The sequence below is a fragment of the Anoplopoma fimbria genome, chromosome 8 (genome assembly GCF_027596085.1).
Source record: "Anoplopoma fimbria isolate UVic2021 breed Golden Eagle Sablefish chromosome 8, Afim_UVic_2022, whole genome shotgun sequence".
Classification (NCBI taxonomy): Eukaryota; Metazoa; Chordata; class Actinopteri; order Perciformes; family Anoplopomatidae; genus Anoplopoma; species Anoplopoma fimbria.
Window position 1 is genome coordinate 25,335,776 of NC_072456.1, and position 23,985 is coordinate 25,359,760.

Sequence of the window (23,985 nt, forward strand, 5' to 3'; positions counted from 1 at the left end):
TATCTTGGTTTTGGTGTGTCACCATCTTGGTTTTTACAATAAGACATTTTTTAGGTGAGCAAAATGTTACAATGAACTGAAGGTGGTGTAAAAACTGAAATAGTTAAAGTTGTTAGACGAAAAAATCACAGACAACTTCCAGACCGGACAACGCTCTGGTAGCGACCTGTCAATCACGAGGTAGCCACGCCCTAAAGCATACCCTGCTTTATATGGCCTATTTGACTCTAAATGGGACCATCCATCCATTAACTTTAACCGATTCTTCCTATTCATGGTCGTGAAGGGCTGTAGCCGATCCCAGCTGACATTGCGTGAAGGCAGCGTACGCCCTGGACAGGTCGCCAGGCTATCTAAGGGCTGACACGTAGAGACAGACAACCGTTCAAACTTACGGTCAATTAAGAGTCATCAATTGACCTAAGCTGCATGTCTTTGGACTGTGGGAGGAAGCCGGAAAAACTGCAGGAAACCCACGCTGACACGGGAAGAACATGCAAAAAATTCCACACATCGTGGATCGTCCAGTCGTCCAGCCCTGAATTGAACTCGGTGAGGAAACAGCACTAGCTACTACACCACCTTCCAGCTAAATGGGAGCATCATTTACTAAATGAACATCATGCTGTGTTGAAGAAGACTTGAAACTAGAGATTGAGACCATAAACTCATGTTTACAATGTTTACTGAGGGAATAAATCAAGAGAGAAGTAGAGTCATTTTCTCATAGACTTCTATACAACCAGAGGAGTCGCCCCCTGATGGACAGTAGAGAGAATGCAGGTTCAAGACACTTCAGCATTGGCTTCACTTTTCAGAACTTGAGGTTGCTGCCTGATCTGAAGGGTCATGGGGAGTGTGTTCATAGTGTCTGGTGTGTGTTTGTGTTGTACTTGCTCTAGTGGTACTTCCACATGTTGCTTATAGTTGGTTATGAGGAATAACATGCAGCCGGGTGTGTGAAGACCATCTGATGCATCTCTGGAGGTATAAACAGCAGAAAGTCTGCAGCAGAACTAAATAAAAGCTCTGATTCCAAAAATGATCGGTCGCACCCTAAATTGACTGATGGAGTTCAGCAGATTTGTTTCTCGTGTGTAGAGTCATGTTCCAGACTGTAGCGGAGTAGTGGGAGTGAGTGGGATTGAAGGAGACAGCGAGGAGATCAGACAGACGGTGAAGGTGGAATCAGAGTGTGGGTTTGTTAATACAGACATACCCATCGTCTGTCAGTCGACAGAGCCACCGCTTCCACTCTGCATGGATTAAAAAAAAGACACATTGTTGAGCACAACCAATTTACATTTTAGCACATCAACACGGCAGAAAGACACACACACACACACACACACACACACACACACACACACACACGGAGGAGGAGGTGCAGGGAGAACAGGATTCGTTTTCATCTATTTCCCCTTAAAACACGAGAAAGGAGGAATTCCCCAAAGAGAGCGCAGCGCTTTGATATCCACAGCCCCGCGTCTGTAAATAGGTTAGCAGAAGAAGAAGAAGAAGACGAGGCGCACGCTACGCTGTGTGTGTGTGTGTGTGCGTGGAAGTCTTTTTTTATTCGGGGTGTTTTTAATTTGCGATCTGCACGTGCATGTGAATCTGTCATCTTGTGGGGGTTATCCTATTTCTGGCAGGAGGTGGTGGGTGGGGAAGTGTTTGTGTGTGTTTACCTTTTTCTACATGAGGCTCTCTGCTGAATGCTCCTCATGCAGGCAGACAGGGAGCCGTGTGGAGAACCTGGAGAACCCGGAGCGGAGAGCTTGTCTCCCCCCCCGCCTCCTCCTGCAGCGTGTTTTGTCGAGCGGTGCTGGTGGCCTGGCTGACTGCCTGCTGAAACTAGCTGCTCTGCTTGTTCCCTCATCGGCCCTCGAGGCCCCCGCTGCAGTGGCTGGTGCTTTATCCGCTAGACAGCTGCAGTAACGACTCCGGAGCGCTGTGTTTTTTATGTGGTACAGATGTAACCACTGGTGAAGGGACTGTTTTTATTTTATTTTTCGCTTCAACCTCAAGAGGGATTGTCTGAAATCTAGTGCCGTTAATGTGATGTTTGGAGGGGGGGGGTGTAATGGCGGTTTAGATCAGAGTCACAAAGGCCCCTTTCGCCCCGGGGCCAAGTATAATCACGCTTTAGCTGAGCTGTGCTGATGTGAGCTGTGATCATATAGCATCCAGACTGACCCATGACGCTGTGCCAAACGGCGAGGTTCTCCATCCTCAAACCCGAGCGTTTGACTGAACATGTGGACCTACAGGTGGCCGGGGAGATGTTTGAAAGATCTCGATCTGTTCAGCTTTTAGAACTGTACGTTTGAAGATTTCTATGGTTTAGAATTCGCTCAGTTTCTTTCTTCTTGGTTTCATTTAACAGAAGCCACGATGTTTTTTTCTGTTCGCTCTCTACCAAACCGGATCAGAACTGTGTTCGCTGTGTTAAAGCAATGCTACTCAAACGTAAGTAACCGTGATAAAATGGATTCAAGCAGATGTCCAGAGAGATCCACCCACGCATGTGTTTTTCGATTAGTGTTTGAATATAATGTGGGGTTCTTAAATTGCATAGTTAATCATAATTAAAACCGCCAATATCAACCCTTTTCGTCCGTATTTTCCTTTGTTCGTTCCTACCACATCTACTGGAAAAAAGCAGGAAGTCAGTATTAAAGTAGTAGAGCCCGCCTCCTGCTTTATTTAATTGGCCGCCTTGGTCAAGTGTGACATTGGTGAGACATGCGACTCCACGTCTAGCGCTGAACAGTTGAAAATAATTTAACTTTTATCCGTCTTACGATAGGAAAACAATGTTTTTCGTTAATGCGTTTCTAGTGATACGTCTCGGTGTGATCAGGACCTGAGGGTGCAACCAGCGATTGATTTCATAATTCGATTTATCTGCCGATTATTTTTCTGGATTCATTTATTAGTTAATCGATCTTTAAATTGTAAAGTAAGAAAATAGTGAAAATGCCGTTTACAATTTCCCCAAATCCAAGATAAAGTTAGACTGATTGTTTTGCCCAGCCAACAGTCAAAATACTTTCAGTGTACTCTTACATGAGACAAAGAAAAGAAGAGATGGAGCTTGGTAATGTTTGTCACTTTTTTCCAGAAGAATGATGTTGCAATTCATTTTCTGTCAATCATCGATCAAATCTTGTGTCAAATCTTGTAAGCACTAGGGTTGTGCATGATAATCACAGCACCTCTCCATCTATCACTTCACTGTCACTACTTCTTCTTTAACTATGTAATATGATCCACCAAACGTCTATCAAGATAAAGTGAACAGACTATGGCTCCATATTCTTAAATAAAACCCAGACTTTGACCTTAGTGTTTTAAAGGAATAGTTTGAACTCATCAAAGTCACACAATAACACAAACAAACTAACCAATCGAATCAGCATAGATCGGCAACTCCTGTGTTCTGTGAGGTTAAATTACAGTTTTTGTCCACGGAGTCTAGTGGCTTTGAAGAGGGCTCTGACTATAAGGTAAAGAATTGACAATATTCTAAATATAGTGTACACTTAAACTGATTTCTTTAGGTGTCTAAAATACGTCCACAGCATTACTTTTCTCCTGTCTGTTTCTCTGAACTCCATCTACTGTAGTAAAACACACTGACTATGTAGAAGTACCTCAAACAACCACACTTCAAAAACCCTGAACTCTCTGACCCACACATGAGATGAATGACGCTGCACTTCAGTTATCGCTGGCTGAGTACAGAGTGAAGTGCAGTGTTTATCTAGGTGTGACACTGAACTTTAACCCTCAGCTCAGATCTTTTCTCTCTTTATCATATTGCCTCTCACTCTCTGTCTTTCTCTCTTGCACTCACTCATAAAGTCATTCACTCATTGGTGCGTCTTGTCATAGTTGATCTTTCACCCTTCCTGCCGTTCTTTCCTGTAGCTCTCTTACATTCTCCACTGTTTCTTCCTCTCATCCTCAGTCTACAGGAGTTGAGTGGACTCTGCATTTTTTTTTTGCATATTACAGATCATAAACTGGTAGGTCTCAATATTCCATATTTTCTATCAGATGTTGAGGTAAAGTACTGTTGAGAACAGGATTTGATTGACGGTTATTACTTTCCTTCTCTGGTTTGCTGGAGCGCTCTGACATTTAAATGTGCATTTAACCATCTCGGTGCCTGAAGCGAAGGAGCATTTGATGGTGTCTGATAGTTAATGTAGTCCCAAAAGAGAGATTGTTCATTTACCGTTCAGACATGTGAACCATGACGGACTGTATTACGGATAACCTTTTTCATACACCGCAGTCCTGGTTATTCCTTCGACGAGTACAGCTCGCAGAAAGGAACTGATAAGGAAGTCAGGACGCAAAGGTGGTGGTGGTGAGGGGGGAGGAAAAGGGGGAGATGTGGGGGAGGCAGAAGACGGACAGAGCACAGGTAGAGTGGTGGTGGTCTCTGCGGTTGTTCATTATTGAGATGGCAGGAGAGCTGAATGAGTGGAGTCGCTAATCTAACTCTGAGCCTGATGGACAGAACACAATTACCCAGAGAGAGTGGGAGGTGGGAGGTGGGGGAGAGAGAAGGGGGAGGGGTTTCTCTTTCTTTCTTTCTTTCTTTCTTTCTCTCTTTCTTTTTCTTTTTTCGCCTGGCAGACTTTACTGTAGCTGCAGATGATTTCTGGGCATTAAGCTCCTGTTGGCAGCATCCTGTTTATCCAGTCACACACACACACACACACACACACACACACACACACACACACACACACACACACACACACACACACACACACACACACACACACACTCACCAAGAGCCAGATCGCCTGTTGGCAGCGTTCTCCATTTACGGACGCTCTCTCCCCCCTTTCTCTCCTCCTGTCTGGTGTGGCTTCAGATTGTCGTCTAAATCCAGACTTGCTGAGCCGCGTTCACTTCCTGTTTCGTTGCTACTTTTAGCTCGCACTCCGATTCCAGGTCAAACCGCCACGACGGCGTTCACGACGGCGTTCACGACGGCGTTTGATGGCGCTGCTCTTTCTTTCATGTCGTCTGTTTGAGTGTGTGTGTGTGTGTGTGTGTGAGGAGGGGAATTTGTACAGCTGAAGATAGACATGCTCTGCTTTTTTTATTTCTTTTTTTGAGAAATTATCTTGTTCTGCCCTTCGGGGACTGAAGCTCAGATGTAGAGCCCCCCCCCCCCCCCAGCTCTCCGGAGAAACAACCATATGTCTGGAGCCTCTGCGAGATCTGGAGAGCGGCGCTGCGGCACATTTTTCATCTTCAGCCTCTTCAGAGTCTCGTTTATTCGCTCATTTCCACCAGATGACTGGCGGCAGTTTTGTAGGGCCGCCTCCTCCAAGTTGATTAGTCGACTAATCGGTCGCTTTGGTCTCCGTTAGCTGAGGTTTCTTTAGGCGATTAAGTTGTTTCTTTATGCTTTTTTCATGGTGAATATTTGGTAAACACAAGGTTCAAAGCGGTGCCTTTTATGCGATACTTTGAGGAGAATGTTAGTTGACTAAAGCTGGGTTCATACTCTTTGCGAAGTGCGCGTGCCATAAAATGACGTAATCACGGCCTAAACTTCATGTGCACAGTAGCCAGGGTACCTGTGTGCGCTGATAAAAGCACAAAAGGATTTTATAAAGGTTTTTAAATGCTTTAGAAACAAGAAACTGGTTTTAATAAGTCTTCATTTGTGTATAAATGTTGCAGCTTTGTCAAATTGTTTGCAGGATATTCAACCTTTGTTCATTTATAATGCATATACCTTGACTTGTTTTTTTACAGGGCTTGTATAATGCAATAAAGTACCCTCCTCGGTTGGTTTACAGCGTTTTGGAGGTTACACTCGTTGTCTTCTTACTTCTTCAGAGTTCATTTAGTTTGTATGCACTCTGCATTTTGGAGAATAACGCGCGTTTTGCATAAACACCTTTGAACGTACTCGTACCTCGTGCGCAAAAACAAAAAAAAGACATTTGAGGACACTTTGCTTTTTAGTATAGAGGGTATGATTTAAATGAACTTTAATTAAATCCTCAGTAAAAAGCACCAAATGATGGTTTCATTCTACTTTGTCATTTGTTAAGTGCCTTCATTATCTCAAGTGATAACTGTAAAACATAAATGTTATTTTGAGGAAACACTGAACGACATTTTTCACCATTTTCCGACCAAACAACATCGATTTATTGAAGAAATAATCAATAGATTGAATCTTGGGTTTTCTAGTTGTAGAATTAAAGCTGTTATTCTCTGAGTAAAGACAGTTTTGGGGGGGGCGGGTTAGAGTTCTAGACTTCTTCTTCTTCTTCTTCTTCTTCTTCTTCTTCTTCTTCTTCTTCTTCTTCTTCTTCTCTGGTCTAAGTGGAGGATTACCAGACGGCCTTTTCTCAAACTGGAGCTCCAGATGCTTCCTGAAAGACTTCACAGCTAGAAGGAGAACTCAGAGAACAAAAAGCAGAAAGGAGAGGAGGGACACGTTCAAACTCCATCCTTTTACTTTTCTCTCCCCTTTTACCCCGTCCTCATTATCTAACTCACCCACTCTGTGTTCCCCTCACCCCTCACTTTCGTCCCACTCTCTCTCTCTCTCTCTCTCTCTCTCTCTCTCTCTCTCTCCATCCATTTGGCGGAACAGTGCTGCTGATAATGCCTGTAATTGGAGTGACTCACACTTTTCCAGTGTGTTTGGACCAGATAAAGAATATTGTCAGCATTCTGCCGACATGGCCTCCGCTGGCAGAATTAAATGGACTCTGTTCAGTTCTGTCTGCGGCAAATTAAAAGCCTCTCAATTCATCTGTTCTCGCCCGAGGCTCACTGGGGGCCTCCTATTCACACGGAAACACCGTGGAGAGGGCGGGGGGAGGGAGGGAAGGAGAGAATAAGAGATTTCCCCCCCTTTTTCCTCAAGAAGCGCCAGTCTTTTTTCCGTTTTATCCGTTCAAGTCGGCCCTCTGTCAGATGGAGATGGAGATGGAGGGGCTAAGAGAGGTCAAGGCTGATAGTCTAAGGAGAGGTGAGGAGCAGCTCGTCCGATTCATTATTCAGCCTGTCGACCTGCAGCTGTCTCCTGCTGTCTTTGTACTACAGCGTCTCTCTCTCTCTCTCTCTCTCTCTCTCTCTCTCTCTCTCTTTCTCTCTGTGTATAAGAAAGGCGCTTGTCCGCATTTGTGTGCTCATGTAAATGGGGCGTGTTTTCATGCATTCACACGACAGGGTGAGAGAGAGCGGATAGGAGTGATTGTTTTGTGCCTCCTTATAGTCGGCGCTGCCAGTCAGCCCTTCAGAATAAAGTAGCGGCAAAGGAGGGAAAGAATGGTAGCCGAAGAGGAACTGAACAGAGAAGAGTTTCATTCGTTTTTTGGTCCTGTTTGCTGTCGGTTATAACAACATTGGAGCCACCGAGTTAATAGCCAAGAACGGAAAACATGCAAACGTCTTGGAAGAGGCAACACAACAGTTCAGTTTAGCCAAACTTATTTTGAAAATGCAAAGAGGTAAATGGAGAAATCATGACCCAGTATCCCTTGTAAACATCCATCACAGTTTACAAGACCAGTTCAACTTCAATGCACTGTACTTACTGTTGTTGTGTGTACACGGTTTTCCTGTGAAATGTGGTATTGTCGCCGACATTTCAGTGTTTTTTGATGATCTGGCTAAACAGTTTGTGTTTCTTTCTCAGCATTGTTGTAGATAGTTCACAGGACAGTTCCTAGAGTACAGTGACAGAAATGATGGCAAAAACTAAGAAAATAAAACCAGGATTGTCATTATCCTGAGTTTTCATTGAATCGATGAAAACTCGGTCGACATTTTGCATAAAACTTTTGTCAAAATGAACATTAGGGAACTGTTTCGATGAGGTGGGATTGTTCTTTAAGCAGCGTCCTTGCAGACACACATGATTGCCAGGAAGCAGGAAGTGTAGAGCGGCTCTGTTACCACGGGCAACATCCACTCAAAGGACCCCCGATCAGAAACACGTTCTTTCTCAAAGCCTTCTGAGAACTCTGCCAAGAGTAAACACCACCTCACCAAACCTAAACCTCTCTCTCTCTCTCTCCCTCTCTTTCTCCCCCTCCAGCTCTCTGTGGGTGTGTGTGGGATGTCGTGTCAGGGCTGAAGCCCCTCCCTCTCCCATGAGCCCGTGTGCCCGCGCACACACCTGGCGCCTCCACGCACACACCCGGCGCCCACGCACGCACAGCCGGCACTGACGCCGAGAACCGGACCCCCCCGAGGAGCCCAGCGGAGCCAAGCGGAGCGGAGTCTAGCCCAGTTGGAGCCCGAGGATGTCAACGGAGACGGAGCTACAGCCAGCGGTCAGGCCCAGCAGCGTCAGACGGGACTCCAAGAGGAAAGGTGAGTTCTCTGTCACACCTGTCGGGCAGCGAGGAGGGCGAGGGACACAATACGTACAGGATAGTATCCTGATACTTCTGGTGGCAATGTTGTATTTATCTTTTATTACAGTACCAGTCAAAAGTTTGGACACACCTTCTCATTCAACTACTTTGAAGAATGTAAAATATAAAACATATTCTGGTTTGTTGAGCATTTGTTTGTTTACCACATAATTCCATATGTGTTCCTTCATAGTTTGGATGTCTTCAATATTAATCTACAATGTAGAAAAAAATAGAAATAAAGAAAAACCATTGAATGAGAAGGTGTGTCCAAACTTTTGACTGGTACTGTATGTCAACTATTAATACTGCAACTACGAATTACACTAGATTTTTCTGGTGTGATCGTGGATAAACTCTGTGGGATTGGACTTTGAAGTCTGTCTAAAGTTTCATATGTTAAGTGCGTGATGCAACATTTATGATGTTTTAATGACGGTGTCGGTCAGTCTGTCTGCCCGGATGATAAACCCATTTTAATGCAATAAAAATGATTGCCGGAGATGAACCGAGGTAAAACTTTATCTTGTTAGATAAAAACAGATATAATGTTTAAAAAGCACATTGTGGCTTTAGTATCGTGATAATATCATTTTGTCGGGCCTTTTGTGATTCCCAGCAATAAATTTGTATCGTTTGAAAGAGGGACTACTTTTTTGCCCTTATTCCAAAAAAGATGTTTAAAACACGTCAATATATCTTTTCGTACTGTAGTTTTTTTGTCATGCATACTTTAACATAGAGCACAAATAATAAGCGGTGAAAACGCCTCAATGTTTTTTATTTACGGAACAACGTTGAGCTTTTTGAGCTTTTGCACCTCGTATATAGGCATTGACCAATCAAGTTGCGTGGAACTGGTTGAGTTGCGCCTTTATTAATCAAGAAAACAACACAGAGGCTCCATAGTTCTGAACCAAGACACCAGACCAGATCCACCTCTTCCGCTTTTACCTTCCACAATAAAAGCCCTAGGACAAATCATTTTCACAGGCGTTTTTCATGTATGTAACTGCCCCCGGTGTGTAAAGACATTCGGAATAAGGCCTGATTTGTAATATCCAATCAGAGTGTGCTGTTTACTGGATCAAACTTGGAATAATAGTAGATTATTAGTTGCTCTTTAAATTGTATTATAAATAATGACTCCATGAGGAAAGGATATGTTGTGGCAGAAATGCAGTGAAGAGACGAGACGCAGGCGGGGATATTTTATTGCAGACTAGCTTACAACAAAAGTCCGACACATTCGTTTTTACATGATATCTTTTATGCCCTTAGTCCCGCCCCCCTTACATCACTTTCAGCCAATCACGTCTTGTCGATTGGACCATGACAAAGCACGTCTGGCCTTTCACTCGCGTCCTGTTTGCCTTCTTTGTGTCAGGTCATGGTAACCTCCTTGACAGGACAAATGATGCTTCTACAGGAAAATGTTATTCTTATTTCCGACTTTACCACTTCTTATGGGAACCGCTTGTCTCCCCATATTCCCACAGAGGATCTTATGAAACTAGTTATTGGGTTCAACATAACACGTTATATAAAGTTGTATATTAGATAGATTTTCCTCAACAGAATCCATTTACTTCTACTGCGTTCAGAATAATCACGGGCGTATAACAAAAACGAAGACGTTTCTACAGCTCTCAGTGCAGGTAAAATGTTAGACACAAGGACACTTCTGTCAGCTCCCTCTCTCTCTCTTTATTAATGATGGATGTGGGTGAGACAGCAGGATGCATGGCGGCTGCTGTTCAGAGCTAATTAACAGGTGCGGGGCGCATCACGGTACAGTAGGCCGCCGCCGCCAAACAGGTGTGTGGACGCTGTGGCTGGTGAGAGGCAAACACATCCAGGTGGGAAAAGCTCCAGAGGCGGGTAGCTAGCAGGTGTAGGAGAGCAGAGCCCGGGTCGGTCCCAGAGCAGAGGTGATGCCGGGGGAGGGTGGTGGCGAGGGGTCGGCCCGGCAGCCATCAAAGCAGCTGTTTGCTGCCAGCTGCCCGACCACGAGAGAGTGACGCCCGACGTTCTCCGAAACAAGCATCTGATTGATGCGGCAAAACACACCGGACACCGCTGGGGAACGACCGTTAACGGGCGCTCGCTATCACCTGCAGCAGACGCCTCATTGCACCCAACCCACCGCCTCTCGGTTCTCTCCCCCCCCCCCCTCCCCCGTACACAGAGTGTGAGGGAAGGCTGAATGGCTCTCATGTCCTATTTAGAAACAGCATTGTTCTGCTGCAATGGAGATCATGTTCATCATTCACGGCTGCTCTCCATATGTGGGGAGATGCACACACACACACACAGAGACTCACACATATACACACACACACACACACACACACACACACACACACACACACACACACACACACACACACACACACACACACACACACACACACACAAAAGACAGGACTGGGATTGAAGCCCGGAAGAGCATATGAGAGGAAAGATGAATGGTTTGCCTTCAGCATTTAGACTTGAGGGTTTTTAAGCTTCTCCTCTCCGCCTCTTCCCTCTGTCTCACACACACACACACACACACGCACACACTCTCTCACACACACACACACACACACACACACACACACACACACACACACACACACACACACACGCCTTATCTTATACCGTTTTTCCAACAAAATTAACAAATTTATGGGTTTCAAAATCGTTTCAAAGACAGAAAAACTTGCTGAAAATAGGTAAATATGCTTTTCTGTCACGTTAAACGTCAAATATAACCTTTAATAGTTGGAAACAAGGAAACTGTTACAGTGGCTACTTCTTTTTTTTTAGATCTTTTACTTATTCAGTCGCCTTCAAACTTTCAAACCAGAGTTGGTGATTGTTTGAACAGTGGAAAGAGAAATAAAGACTATTTTTATTACTTTTTTTTTGTTTCTGTCGAGTTAGAATGAATTGGTTTCATAATGAATCAGTTCGGTAAAATTACTGTTTCTGTCAACGGAGTTTAGTGGCTTTAAAGGGAGCGCTAATAATTGCTGTTTCTTTTCACGTCTAACTCTTTGATTTAAGGGTTTATTTCGTATTTGATTGTTGGAACAGTGGAAAGACAAAGAAAGACAGAATTGATGAGTTGTATTTTGTTTCTGTTGAGTTAGACTGAAGTGGTTTTACTTTGATCAGCGATGTAAAATGACACCTTCTGTCAATGGAGTCTGGTAGCTTTGAGGATCGAATATAACGTCTGTTTTGTGTCATATTTAACTCTGTGAAGTAAAGTTTTATTTCGGACAAACCAAAGTTGTTGATAATTTTAACAATGGAAAGACTCACGAAGAAAGTTTTGATGAGTTTTTTTGTTTTCTGTGGGGTTTGAATGAAGTGTGTCCAGACGATCAGTGATGTAAAATGACTGTTATCTGACTGGAGTCTGGTGGTTTTTTTAGTAGAGCATATTAACTGTATGTTTTGTCCAATGAAGAATCCATGTTGATATTATTCATTAAATATTCACTTCAACACACATTGCATAGCATTGCACTGAAAAAAGGAGCGAAAATGAGCCTGTCCACCCGGGTGCCGTGTTGCCATCACTACCGATCAGAGCTTAGAGGTGATAAATGAGGCAATTGTCTGGGAATAAATGCCGATTGTAACCTTTCCTATTAAAAATAAAAGCCAAATGTTAGCGGGTTTTTGTGGGCTTTGGGTCCAGTGGGAAAAGGGGGTTTCATTCTGCATCTTAAAAAAGAAAAAAGGGCGTGTAGAATGTACTCTGGGCTCACACAGAGAATTCATCTTTGTTCTGATCTGGGTCACTCAAACAAACACACACACACACACACACACACACACACACACACACACACACACACACACACACACACACACACACACACACACACACACACACACTCAGCAGGGTGATGAAAGTCAAATGCAATCATACACCACACGCAAGCAATAAGCATGTAGCGGGAACAAAAAAATAATGTTATTGTGCTTCATGTGAACAGAACAGACACATGCTTCTGTTCCAGTCCAGAGAGGATTGATTTGAAAGAAAATAGATCCTCAGAGAAGCAGAACTGGTAGTTCGGCTGTTGTGAGAATCCCTGCAGGAGAGTCCTTTTCCTCCTCTAGCATCCATCCTCTCCATCCTCCTCCCTGCTCTGACTCCTAAATGACCTTGCCCTGAATGAGTGAGACTCGGGAGGAGAGAGACTGATCACCACGAGAGAGAGAAAGAGAGAGAGAGAGACTAATGAGTCAACGTGAAGGAGAGCTGTTTAATCTCGGGCCTTTGTTTCACACTTCTATGGTGAAGAATGTAATGAAAAAGAGACTGTGACGGCTGCGTGTCACACATTAATCACAGACGGTGTGTGTGTCTGAGTGTGTGTTCTCTCTGCTACACACAGTTATGTTTCATCGGTGAGCTCAGGGGTCGCTCTTTTTTCTCTCTAACAGAAGAGGGTTTTTTTTTTATTGAATTACCATGACAAGATGGAGATAACCTCTGACCTTATGGCATTTACATGACCTGAGGCGAATAACGGCGTCTCTCTCTGCTTCTTCCTCCGACAAAGAATTATTCACTCTTATTGGTCGGTGCCGGGTTCTTGAAGTGTAATAGTCTTTATTAATCCCCAATAAATCCAGAGAGATTACATCTGTCCACCACTCTATCCCTCTCTAAGTTTCTCCCTCCTCTCCCTCCTCCCTCCTCCTCCCCGTCTTCTCTACTTGTGTACCTGCAGATCATATCGATTTCAGCATTAATGTGTGACCCTTTATAGCGTAAGGTGTCTTCCTACGACCCGTCGTCACTGGTTCATAACTCTGTGCACTCGGAGCAGGTCAAACAATCAGTGGTGTCCTTTGAACGGTTTGCAGAGGCCTGAAGAATACAAACTATAAAGTACTTTACAATTACCTCACAAATAATAGGTATAATGTAATTTTGAGTATCAGAAATGCACTCAGTGGCCACTTTATTAGGTTAACCTGTAATGCAATCCTAAACAACAACCCTGCCATGACATCAGTCTAGACTAAGCATGCACTGATTGAAAAATACTGGGTAGAGACAAAAGTGTTTGTTTGTTTTTCATTCTTATTTATTCTCCCTTTTGTGGCAGGAAAGCAAAGAAATCTTGTTTCAACTGTTTTTTATTTGCTTCTGCACTGACAGTGAACAGATGGACCAAGGCAAATGAGTTTGCAGAGATACAAAGAGAAAGAAACATTTGCAAAGTAAGAAGTATAAATCAGTAATACATACATTATAATGGATGGTAACCTTAACAATAGCAGCAACTAAAACACAGAAATAAAAAAGATATATATTTATATATGTATAAATAAATAAAATGAAAATAACAAGAAATGTTTTTATATATCTAAGTGGTTTAAAGTTGCTCAGCATTTCCTTAATATGTCTTTGAATGAGCACAAATTTAATCAATCACAAAGTTTGTTTCAATTATGAAACAAACTTTAATACCTTTTTTCTTTCAAATGAAAAAGACAATTTCTTTTTCAAAATAATTGCTTCAAAAGCACCTACTAAATGAGAAGAAAAATTTACAAAAAATAAAAAAAAACATTCTGTTGTCCGAGTCCGACCGCAAAAAATCAACTCAACATTTATCCAGCACAAAAGTGATAAACAGATAAACATTGGTCACTGATATCAGTGAATGTCATCTTATCTGCAGTATTGTCGATGGCAGTCAGCGAGGAGAATATCAGCCGATATGTTCATATATGTATGTTCAGCGATGAATCAGTGGATCTCGAGTCCAAACCAAACTCATAATACTTGTCGATACTTGTGTTTTTTATCTTACTATTTGGACCGATGAGAGGGGTAGAATTTAAGACCAAATCCAGTTCAACATCATCACTAACTATTGACCACAGTGCTACAAGATAGAACTACATTTACACCATTATGACAATGTCAACAAACACTGAAAACTAAAGGCGTCATTAAAGTAGAGTATATATTAATATAGTGTTAGTAAAGACTAAGTGGCATTAGACTGAACAGGTCTCCTGATAAAGTGGACTCTTTAGTGTATGATTGTGTTCTCCGATGTATTTTTGGAGGAGGGGTTTGGCACCAGTTTAGTCTTTCACTAGACGCTGTTCTGTTTGTGTCCTCGTCCGTCTCCTTCAACCTTGAAGTGATGCAGCGACTCCGGCGAGACGCCCGGCAGTAGATGTGTGTTAATTAGTACAACCCGAAAACACATTTTGATATTCTTCATGATCAATAAAACATAGAGTTGACAGTCTGCCAGTGCAAACACTTTTTATGTGCATGTCAAATTAGAACAGCGAGGCCAATTTGACATTTGAGCCCCGACGGCAGCCGACAGTTTTGTCTCCACTTTAAACTTCTACATCCCAGCAGCCGCCTCGCTAATGAAGCCCGATGACCCACGGACGCCGTTCTCTGGGGAGCATCTTCAATCGCGTTTCTCACTTCTCACCATGCAAGCAACTGATTCTGACATCACAGTTGTGGCATTAATATAATTACAGATGTTACAGCATGCTTAATGAAGGCGTGCTCTGCTTCTGCTTCATCCTCCAGAGGTGTTAGTCCGTTAACACGCTGGCTGAGAGACAGAGTTTTATTTTTACACTACTCTAATTAAGTCCAGTTGTATGACACAGATTCTATGTTGTGAACAAATACTGCACACAGTTTTATTTTTCTTTGTCACATGGAAACAATACGATACTGAAAATCCCACTATTTAATGTAAACAGGGCTGTTTTTGGGGCATTTCTCTGTGAAGGTTTGTGATCTCCTCCTACCGTTTGTCGGGTTATTTCTAAATGCAAAGGTGTTGCAACAAACCTACGCAGCTTGCACATCTTGGACCAATCACATCCGTTTATCTACATGCATGGTGATGTACGGGGCGGACATGTTGGGATGGTTCGATGTTAGTCTTCCATGTCGTCATAGACCGTTTATGAATTATTTCTGGGCAGAAAGATTCAATAGCAATTCCAATAAGTGTTGTAGTGTTCCCTCTATGGATGAATATCTTGTAAACCAGTCAATTCAAACCACATTTCTTTTTAGTTTAGAGGGTATGATTTAGAATAAGTTTCATATTTATTGTCATTATTATCTGTGTTTTTGGTCCATTTTGTACAAAGAGAAAAATAAAAAAGTTTAATGAAATCTTAAGTAAAGAGGTAAAAAGTGAAACACCAAAGTATGGTTTACATTTTGTACTACCTTATCATTTGCAATCGCCGACGTGTTGATTGTAAAAAGAAACTTTGGTTAAAGAGTTGGAAGATTCTGGAAGAAACTAGAAATACCCGTTGGAAGGTTGTATTCCTCCGCCAACCAATCATGTAGCAGTTTACGTCCATGTTTGTCCAAAATGTCATAACTTTATCTTTTTGGACATTTGGGCCAAAATTTTGAGTTATTGGCAAACCCGTCAAAACCTTTGACCATCAATTTCTTATGAGTTCATCCTTAAACCAAGGTGGACGTTTGTGCCGAAATTTGAATATCTTTGCTGAAAGCGTTCCAGATGAAGATTGTTTACATGAGAATGGACCGGATAGACAAATCGGATCGGACAAAATGAAAACATTACGCCTCCGGCATAATAAAACCAGAAAGTCACATTCTGGAGCCGTTATTCTCTTGTTTCCTCACATTGTAGAAACCAAATTTGTGACTCTGATTGGTAAGCTGGTCTACACAAGCATCCACTTTGGCAGGAAACCAACAGTATATTGGATGCTGTGGATGTTATGCATTCCTAAAACCCTACTTGTAATCATAACACTCTGTGTTTTGGTGATTTATCGCCGGCTTTGGCCAACAGACAATGTTCTTTTCTTTCTCTCACTTTGCTGTATTTTATTCATAACATCGTTAAACGTTTCCGATAAAACATTCGCTGATGCTTGTCTGTCTTTTCCGCGATGTGACACGGAATATGATTACAAATTATAATAACTTCCCGCCGCTGTCAATGCGGCGCAGTCAGCTGTCATGACAACTCTGAAAAATCACGACTCTCCCACAATGGGGGAGATCTGGATGAGGATGTGTAGGAGTGTGTTTCCACAGTGTAGCTGGCAGCCAGCGGCATGAAAAGAGTGGTTAAGGGTTATAGCTGTGCAGCTGTTAGCCTTTGTGTGTGTGTGTGTGTGTGTGTGTGTGTGTGTGTGTGTGTGTGTGTGTGTGTGTGTGTGTGTGTGTGTGTGTGTGTGTGTGTGTGTGTGTGTGTGTGTGTTTGCTCGTCTCTGGTGTGCGATTAGCAAACACATTATCTTCTTGGTGTGGATATTATGCACACATCCAGTCTATCTGGCACAATCACTGAAGCCATTTACTCTGATATCTTTCCCGGGGAATCTTAGAGCACAAACAACGGTATTTTGTGTGTGTGTGTGTGTGTGTGTGTGTGTGTGTGTGTGTGTGTGTGTGTGTGTGTGTGTGTGTGTGTGTGTGTGTGTGTGTGTGTGGGCGCCTTTCTATGAGAGGTAATCAGATCTGTTCCCTCCAATCAGACAGAGATTGAATTGGCTGTGGGCTGTTGTGGGTTGTCAGTGGAGGCCAATGGCGGATGGAAGACAACGGCGACACTCACCAGCAGATCGTGGCACTGTTTCCCAAAAAGCGTGTCTTTTTTTCTTCCAGCACTAAAACTATATTTAGAGATAACTGCCTCCTCTCCTCTGTCTCTCTCCCATCCGTTTATTTCTAGAACAGTAGTAATCTATCCATCCTGCTGTCTACTCTACACCCGTCTGTGCTCTCCATCCACTTTATTTATTTTTTGCAGCTTTATAACTTAGAAGGGAAGTAAAGGGTGGGGAGATGTGATCAATGCTTTTCCCAGCATGCCACTTTGCAAACCCTTTTTTTTCCTGTGCATCAGCTCTAATGACCACAGGCTTCATCAAGCTTTCAAATAAGATAAGATAAGATAAGATAAGATATCATTTATTAATCCCAAAGGAGATTCTTGTGCAAGATATTGATCAAAGATTACAACAGAAAAATGACAAAAAACAATAAAATAAAAAACAAAACAATTATGAACAAAATAGTCATAATGATTAAGTGTAAAGAAAATACTGACACAAGTGCAAAAATAAAATAGCAATAAAGGTAAATAAATCAATAAAAATAGTAAAAAATGAAAAAGTTCATTACAGCAACAAAAGATTAAATACAAGAGTAAAAAAAATAATCTGTATAAGAAGTAACGCCTTATAGAAACTAAAATAGAAAAGTAATATTGTGCATGATATTCAGAGTGATATTGTCGATGATATTGACTGTTATTTAAAGTAAACACAACTATTCATAGCGTAAAAAGACTTTATATATATATGTGTCAAAGCTTTTGATTTGATTTGCTTTCCTGAGTCTTGGACTGTGTGTGTGTGTGTGTGTGTGTGTGTGTGTGTGTGTGTGTGTGTGTGTGTGTGTGTGTGTGTGTGTGTGTGTGTGTGTGTGTGTGTACTCTGTGTTCCTCTCAGTATGTTCACTTTAGTCCTCTCCTCTCACACTAGTTGCCGTGGCTTTGCCCGCCGCATCACCGCTAACTACAGTCTCCATAGCAACAGTTTGCTCCCCCGCTCACGATTTGCACAAAAGGAAAAAGAAGCGTCCCAATGTCACAGGCGGCCTGTGACGGAGGCCGATACCCTCACCCTGCTGTGCCGGTTGAAGGACTGTGCTTTGAGAGGACGCCTCTCATTTGTTAGACACTGACAGGCTGCTGTTTTCTATTTCAGCTCTCCGACAAACAGAGTTTATCTAACACACAGCAGTCCTCTGAGGTAGAGCAGTTATGTATTGTTAAGGCAAATCATATTGCTGTACTCTATTTTCTTTCAATAAGTGAGTTCATGTAAAACAGGAAACACAAAAGTTCTCCCGTTTTAAAGTAAAGACCAAAAAAAAAACATTTTTGTACAAAATGAAATATTTATCTTCTTATGGCAGCTGTTTTTGTGCGTTTTATCTATTTTCAAGATACTCTACCCGTAGGTGATTATGTTTATGTTTTCATTCTTCAATTTTAGGTGCCATGATGTGTCAATTATGATCCCTGATTGACTGATTGATTGTAGTGTGTCCTGATTGGTCCACATGGTAAAACGTTTTTACGACATGCTCTCATATTGTCTTGTAAAGAAACCTTACGAAGGTCTGTGAAGTTTTTCAGTTCTATATAGTCGACTATATATTCCTCTACGCACATGTCAGCGTACATTACATTACATTACATTACATTACATTACAGTCATTTAGCAGACGCTTTTATCCAAAGCGACTTACAGGAAGTGTATTCAACATAGGTATTCAAGAGAACTACTAGTCACCAGAAGTCATAAGTGCATCTCCTTTCTTAAACAAGCATCTTAAAGCATAAACCAGAGCAAAAGTATAGTGCAGAAGCAAATTACTACGAAAACAATAATTGCAACAGACTAATACGAATATAATAAGTGCTACAAACTACTACGAATAGGATAAGTGCAGTAAACGAATATCAGTACAAGAACGTACTGATGTGCAAAAGATAGCTCTTTTTATATCCTGTTTAAAAGTTGAATAAAAAATAATTTCAAATTGGTTATCAGATTTCGTTTAAATAATCATTTTTGATATTAAAAGGACGTGTACAGGGTCCTTAGAGCAACAGGAATGCTCCGGGCCGCTTGGTGGACTAATTGATTGACAGCTGTGCCGGCCGTTAGTTGGAAACAAGAACTTTCCCAGGGGACCAAGGACCCTTTGAGAAACTTGGAAACCTGGATTTCGACAGGCAGAACCAGGAACAAGGTGTTAGAAAAAGAATCCCTCCTCCAGAGTTAGTCATTGTCCAACGTTGTGTCACTGATTCGCGTCATTCTCCAAACAAGGAGGTAGGGATGTGCCTGATCAGTGTAGTCGATGATTAAACGTTGCTTCCAGCGTTAGTCAGCACCAGAAATACTACAGTAGTTGGTAAAACATATTATTATTGTTATCATTATTAATATTATTATACAAACACGCTAAGATACTAATGGTGCCAAATTACTCTTCTTAGATCACAGTCACTGGTGACATATTCATTACTCATTATTTAGGACATTATTTACTCTTGTATAGTAAATTATGCTCAATTTTGACTGTTTTCTGAGGGTTTTCTTACTTTAGACTAAACGACTAGTCTAAGTTTTAACTTCCAGATAAACCTCAAGGATATTAGTTGTTAGAAACATCCCAAAGAGGAAGTATTGTAGTGTTGAAATAAAACTTTATTTGCTTATTGTTTCATGGCATTTACGTTCGGAAGCAGAAATAAATAGCCGTCAAACACTCAGCCCATCATCCCTTAGTGATGTTTTCATTCTCCTTTTTCTCCTCTGCCTGTCTTCTTTTCATCCATTCATCACATCCGACTCAAACATCTGAGTCATGCAACAGAATCACTGAGTCTGAACTCCTGCTTCCTGTCCGTCTCTATACTGTAACCATCTATTAAATAAAATCCATTCTACAGGAAATGCAATTTACAAATGTACACAGCAGATTGGTTTGCTGTTAACAGAAGAAAACTATCAATTAAATTGAAGTCGTACTTAAAGGATGATGATGATAGTTTGTTCACAGTGAGGAGATGAGAGTTAGAGACAGACTCCAGCAGATGGCTCAGCTCCCTTTTCTTTCCTTTTCATGCTCTATGATGTTCCTCCGTCCTACTTCTTTTTTCGCTCCATCCCTCCCTTCCAGGACCCCGGCTGAGTGAATGAAGACAGAGGGGTTCATTACTCGAGATGAGACACAGAAAGATAGAGAGGGGAAGGACAACAACTTCAAGTGCTTCCATATTTTGTCAGAGATGACAGACACCAGAGAGGAGCTTTGTTCTGGCTCGGTCGCCTCGGCATGAAAGGAGCGCCGCTGCGTTCTGAGGAGTTACCTGTGTTTCCTAATGCTTTGAGAGAACGTCCTCTGGTGTTTGAGACACACACACACACACACACACACACACACACACACACACACACACACACACACACACACACACACACACACACACACACACACACACCTGCTCACACAGATTAAGGAAACAAGTAGTTTTGACACTTTTCAATCAGAATTGTCTTTTAGTGTTTGAACGGACTAAATACTTCTTCATCTGGTGACAGGAAGTGTTTTGTGGAAAGCTCACAATGCAGGGCTTCTTCTTCTGTTGCAGCACTATATGAACGTGTGTGTGTGTGTGTGTGTGTGTGTGTGTGTGTGTGTGTGTGTGTGTGTGTGTGTGTGTGTGTGTGTGTGTGTGTGGTGGCAAAGGGACGACCGACAGTGCGGTCCATGGGGGGGGAACCGCTTCACGCGCCGCATGACAGGATGCTAGCGGCTTGTTTACACAGCCCACTGTGTGATAGCCTGTCAGAGCCCAGAACACACACAGCTGCACCCACAAACAAAACACACACACACACACACACACACACACACATATGCATGACAGACACAGTTGCGTGCACGCTCCCAGGCCATGTTTTCCCCTCTTCGTTAGTGAGACCAATTACCTTGTAATTAAAGCCGGGGTGGGAAACGAGCTTTAGCACCGAGAGTCCTGCACAGACAGAGGGATGCTGGGTAGAGAGAGAGAGAGAGAGTCCACAGGAGCGAGAGAGGCCTCATGCTAGCAGAGCTTTTGTTGGCTTCCTATTAAACGGGGAGAACACAGAAAGAGAATGAGACGAAATGAAAGGGTAGAGATGATTAAAAGACATTATTTCTATAAAGAACATGCTGCGTTCTAGGTAATGTTGGATAAAATCAATTTCCTTGAGGTGAAAACATAATTACGGGGACGGCAGCTATTAACGTCAGAGTGTCTTTTTCCAGATCGCATTAAACATCTTGTTATTGTGAAAATAATGAACAAAACCCAGAGAACACTGTCGAAACAACTCTGTCACTGAGACGTTTACAAGCAGAGAGGAGCAGGAAGTTGTTCTGTATTAAAAGATACAAGCATTTTCGCTGCATACCAGCTAAGTGAGCATATGAAATAATTAACTTTTGTCGTGACATTCACAAAATCCTCCGTGGGTTTGCGTCTGGATACAAAGATCTATGGAGGGAAAAATAACAAGCTGTAAGTAAGTAACGAGCACAAGAGTCGTCCTGCCCGCGGCGAGTGTTCATATCTAAGACTAGATCTGCGTGGTAGAGTCGGGAGATAAAGTTAAAACAAAGTAACAATGTTTTTAAGCTTTGACAAGGGGAAGAGGCCGATCATTTCAGTGAAATAAATTCCATTCATCTGCACAGCGCTGCATCATACGGTACTGAATACCTTTAAGATATTGACCGAAGTAACCCAAGAATCAAAACTTCTCCAGTCAAACAATACCTGCATTTGATCCATTTTGCACCCAGATCTAGAAAAAAAAAAGATTTGTATGGTTTTGTGCTCCAAATGTTCCATATCTAACACAGTGTGTAGCCCAGCGCATCAAACTAAAACGCTCCAATACTGTCGGAGTTAACGCATGGCCAACGTTGTGAATTCAAACAAATACAGTCGCTTAGGTTTTGGCAACAAAACCACGTGGTAATATTTAGGAAAAGCATCATGTTTAGGCTTAAAATATGTACTTTTTAGTCTTTATGTTACGTCAACACACTCCCTTGTAGTTTTGTCTGATAATGATGCAGATGTGTTTACATCGTAGAGTACAGACTCTTAAGGATGCCTTGTGAGTCGGTTTCAGGAAAAAGCCTCTGTATTTTACGCCCTTAAGATGGTTTTTCCTTACAGCCAATCACCGTAAGCACTCTTCTGAATATGGTGCATCAGCAGGTCCTCCACTCTTTAGAGCATTCTAGCAGCACCTGCTTCACCCTTCCTCTTTCTGTTGCCCCTCTCTCTCTCTCTCTGCTATTCGAATTGTAGTAGTCGTTCATCCATAAACTAAAAGATATGAGCAGCCATTGAAATAAAACAACGTCATCCGCATCGTCAAAATCATCTAAATATTCAGCAATGACGTTGAAAATCTTTTTGATGACACCGTGCTAAGGTTGCTGTGCTCACTGGCACTTGCATTTCCACCGCTGTCTTCCGGCAACATGTCACCTTGCATAATTTTAGAACGAAATTTCTCCTTGAGTGAGACTATTGTGTAGTCAGATACTAACAACAGCAAAAATAAGCACTTTTAATTGAAGCACATTGACAGTGACGAATCCCCACAAGCGATTACATTGCAGCCTGTTTAGCAGCTGCAGCGTTCTCCTTCAATACTGGACCAGTTTCAGAAGTTGTTGTCACTTAAACATGGTTAAAAATACAAATTTTGCCCTTTAAGGTCTTTATAATTAGATAAAAAAAGTGCCTGGGCTGTCAGCTATTAACATAGGTTTTTTAAAGTGAGTCTCTTCCCCAACAAAAGTTTGCGTTTTCTAAAGTGACCTTGTCGTCGGGTGTTTTCGTGGGTGTGGGAGTGATAATGGGCCGTGTGTTGCGTTCGTCCCAGACGTATTTTCCGGTGCTAATGTTTTTTCGGCCGGTGGGGATAGCTCCGGACGCCTCGGGACACACATGGGTGAACACACACTCTCACGCACACACAGCTCAGGTCTCTGGCTGTGACGCTGTCGTCCAGGTCAGAGCAGCCGTTTGGGGGGAGAGATGGAGGCGGGAAAATAAATAGAGATGGAGAGGAGAGGAATGTTTGGATGAGAGGAGGAGAAAAAATCACCACTATAAAGACTTAAACAGGCCCTATTATGCTATTTTCCGGGCGCATATTTTTATCTCAAGTTACAGTTAGAACATGTTTACATGTGTTAATGCTCATAATCCTCCTTGTTTTTCTCATCCTGGCTGTCCTGCAGCACCTCTTCTCACCCTCTCTCTGAAATGCTCCGTTGTAGCGCTGGCTCCTCCCTCCAGAAAGCAAAGTCTGCTCTGATTGGTCAGCTAGCCCGCTCTGTTGTGATTGGTCAACGTTTCACATTTCAGTTCCGTCTCTCTCTTTTGTTGTTTGAGGGCCAAACTAGCCGGAAGGAGTTTTACGTCACTTCTGTAACATTGTGACCTCATAAAGTTACATTGTGACCTCATAAAGTTACGAAAGTGAAGGAGAGAATTCAATGGAGCCGTTTCAGGAGATCAGGAGCTTCTGAGGGGGAGGGTAACTCCTTTTAGACGTGGAATTCAGGTTTTACACTCTACGGACCTTTTACATGTACAAAAATATATATAACACCCTAAAGAAGAGGGGAAAAGAGGAAAAGCATAATAGGGCCACTTTAAGTCCTACTTTACTTGGTTCAACTCCTCCTTTCACTACTTGAAGCATCTTCAACAGCCGTCAGGTTGGCAATAACACGGACAGAAATAAATGCACCTCGGCGAACGCACAGCAATTCGTTCGTTCTGATTTATTTTTAACAGTACTTCATAATCTCATTTTCCACCCGGCGTTTCACTTCAGCAGCTCCGTCTATGTTTTTTGCACCGTGCACACACTCGTCTACACTCAGTCAAGTGTGAGCCTTCGT

General features: G+C 42.4%; 1 protein-coding gene across 1 annotated transcript in view; it reads left to right on the forward strand.

Annotated features, from left to right (window-relative positions):
* Nucleotides 1-3,952: 3,952 nt before the first annotated feature.
* Nucleotides 3,953-23,985, forward strand: part of dab1a (DAB adaptor protein 1a) — a 69,071-nt gene continuing 49,038 nt past the window's right edge. The window contains 2 exon segments of the mRNA XM_054602382.1: nucleotides 3,953-4,031; nucleotides 8,096-8,373. Coding sequence (XP_054458357.1) covers nucleotides 8,304-8,373 — 70 coding nt within the window. The 5' untranslated portion in view covers nucleotides 3,953-4,031; nucleotides 8,096-8,303.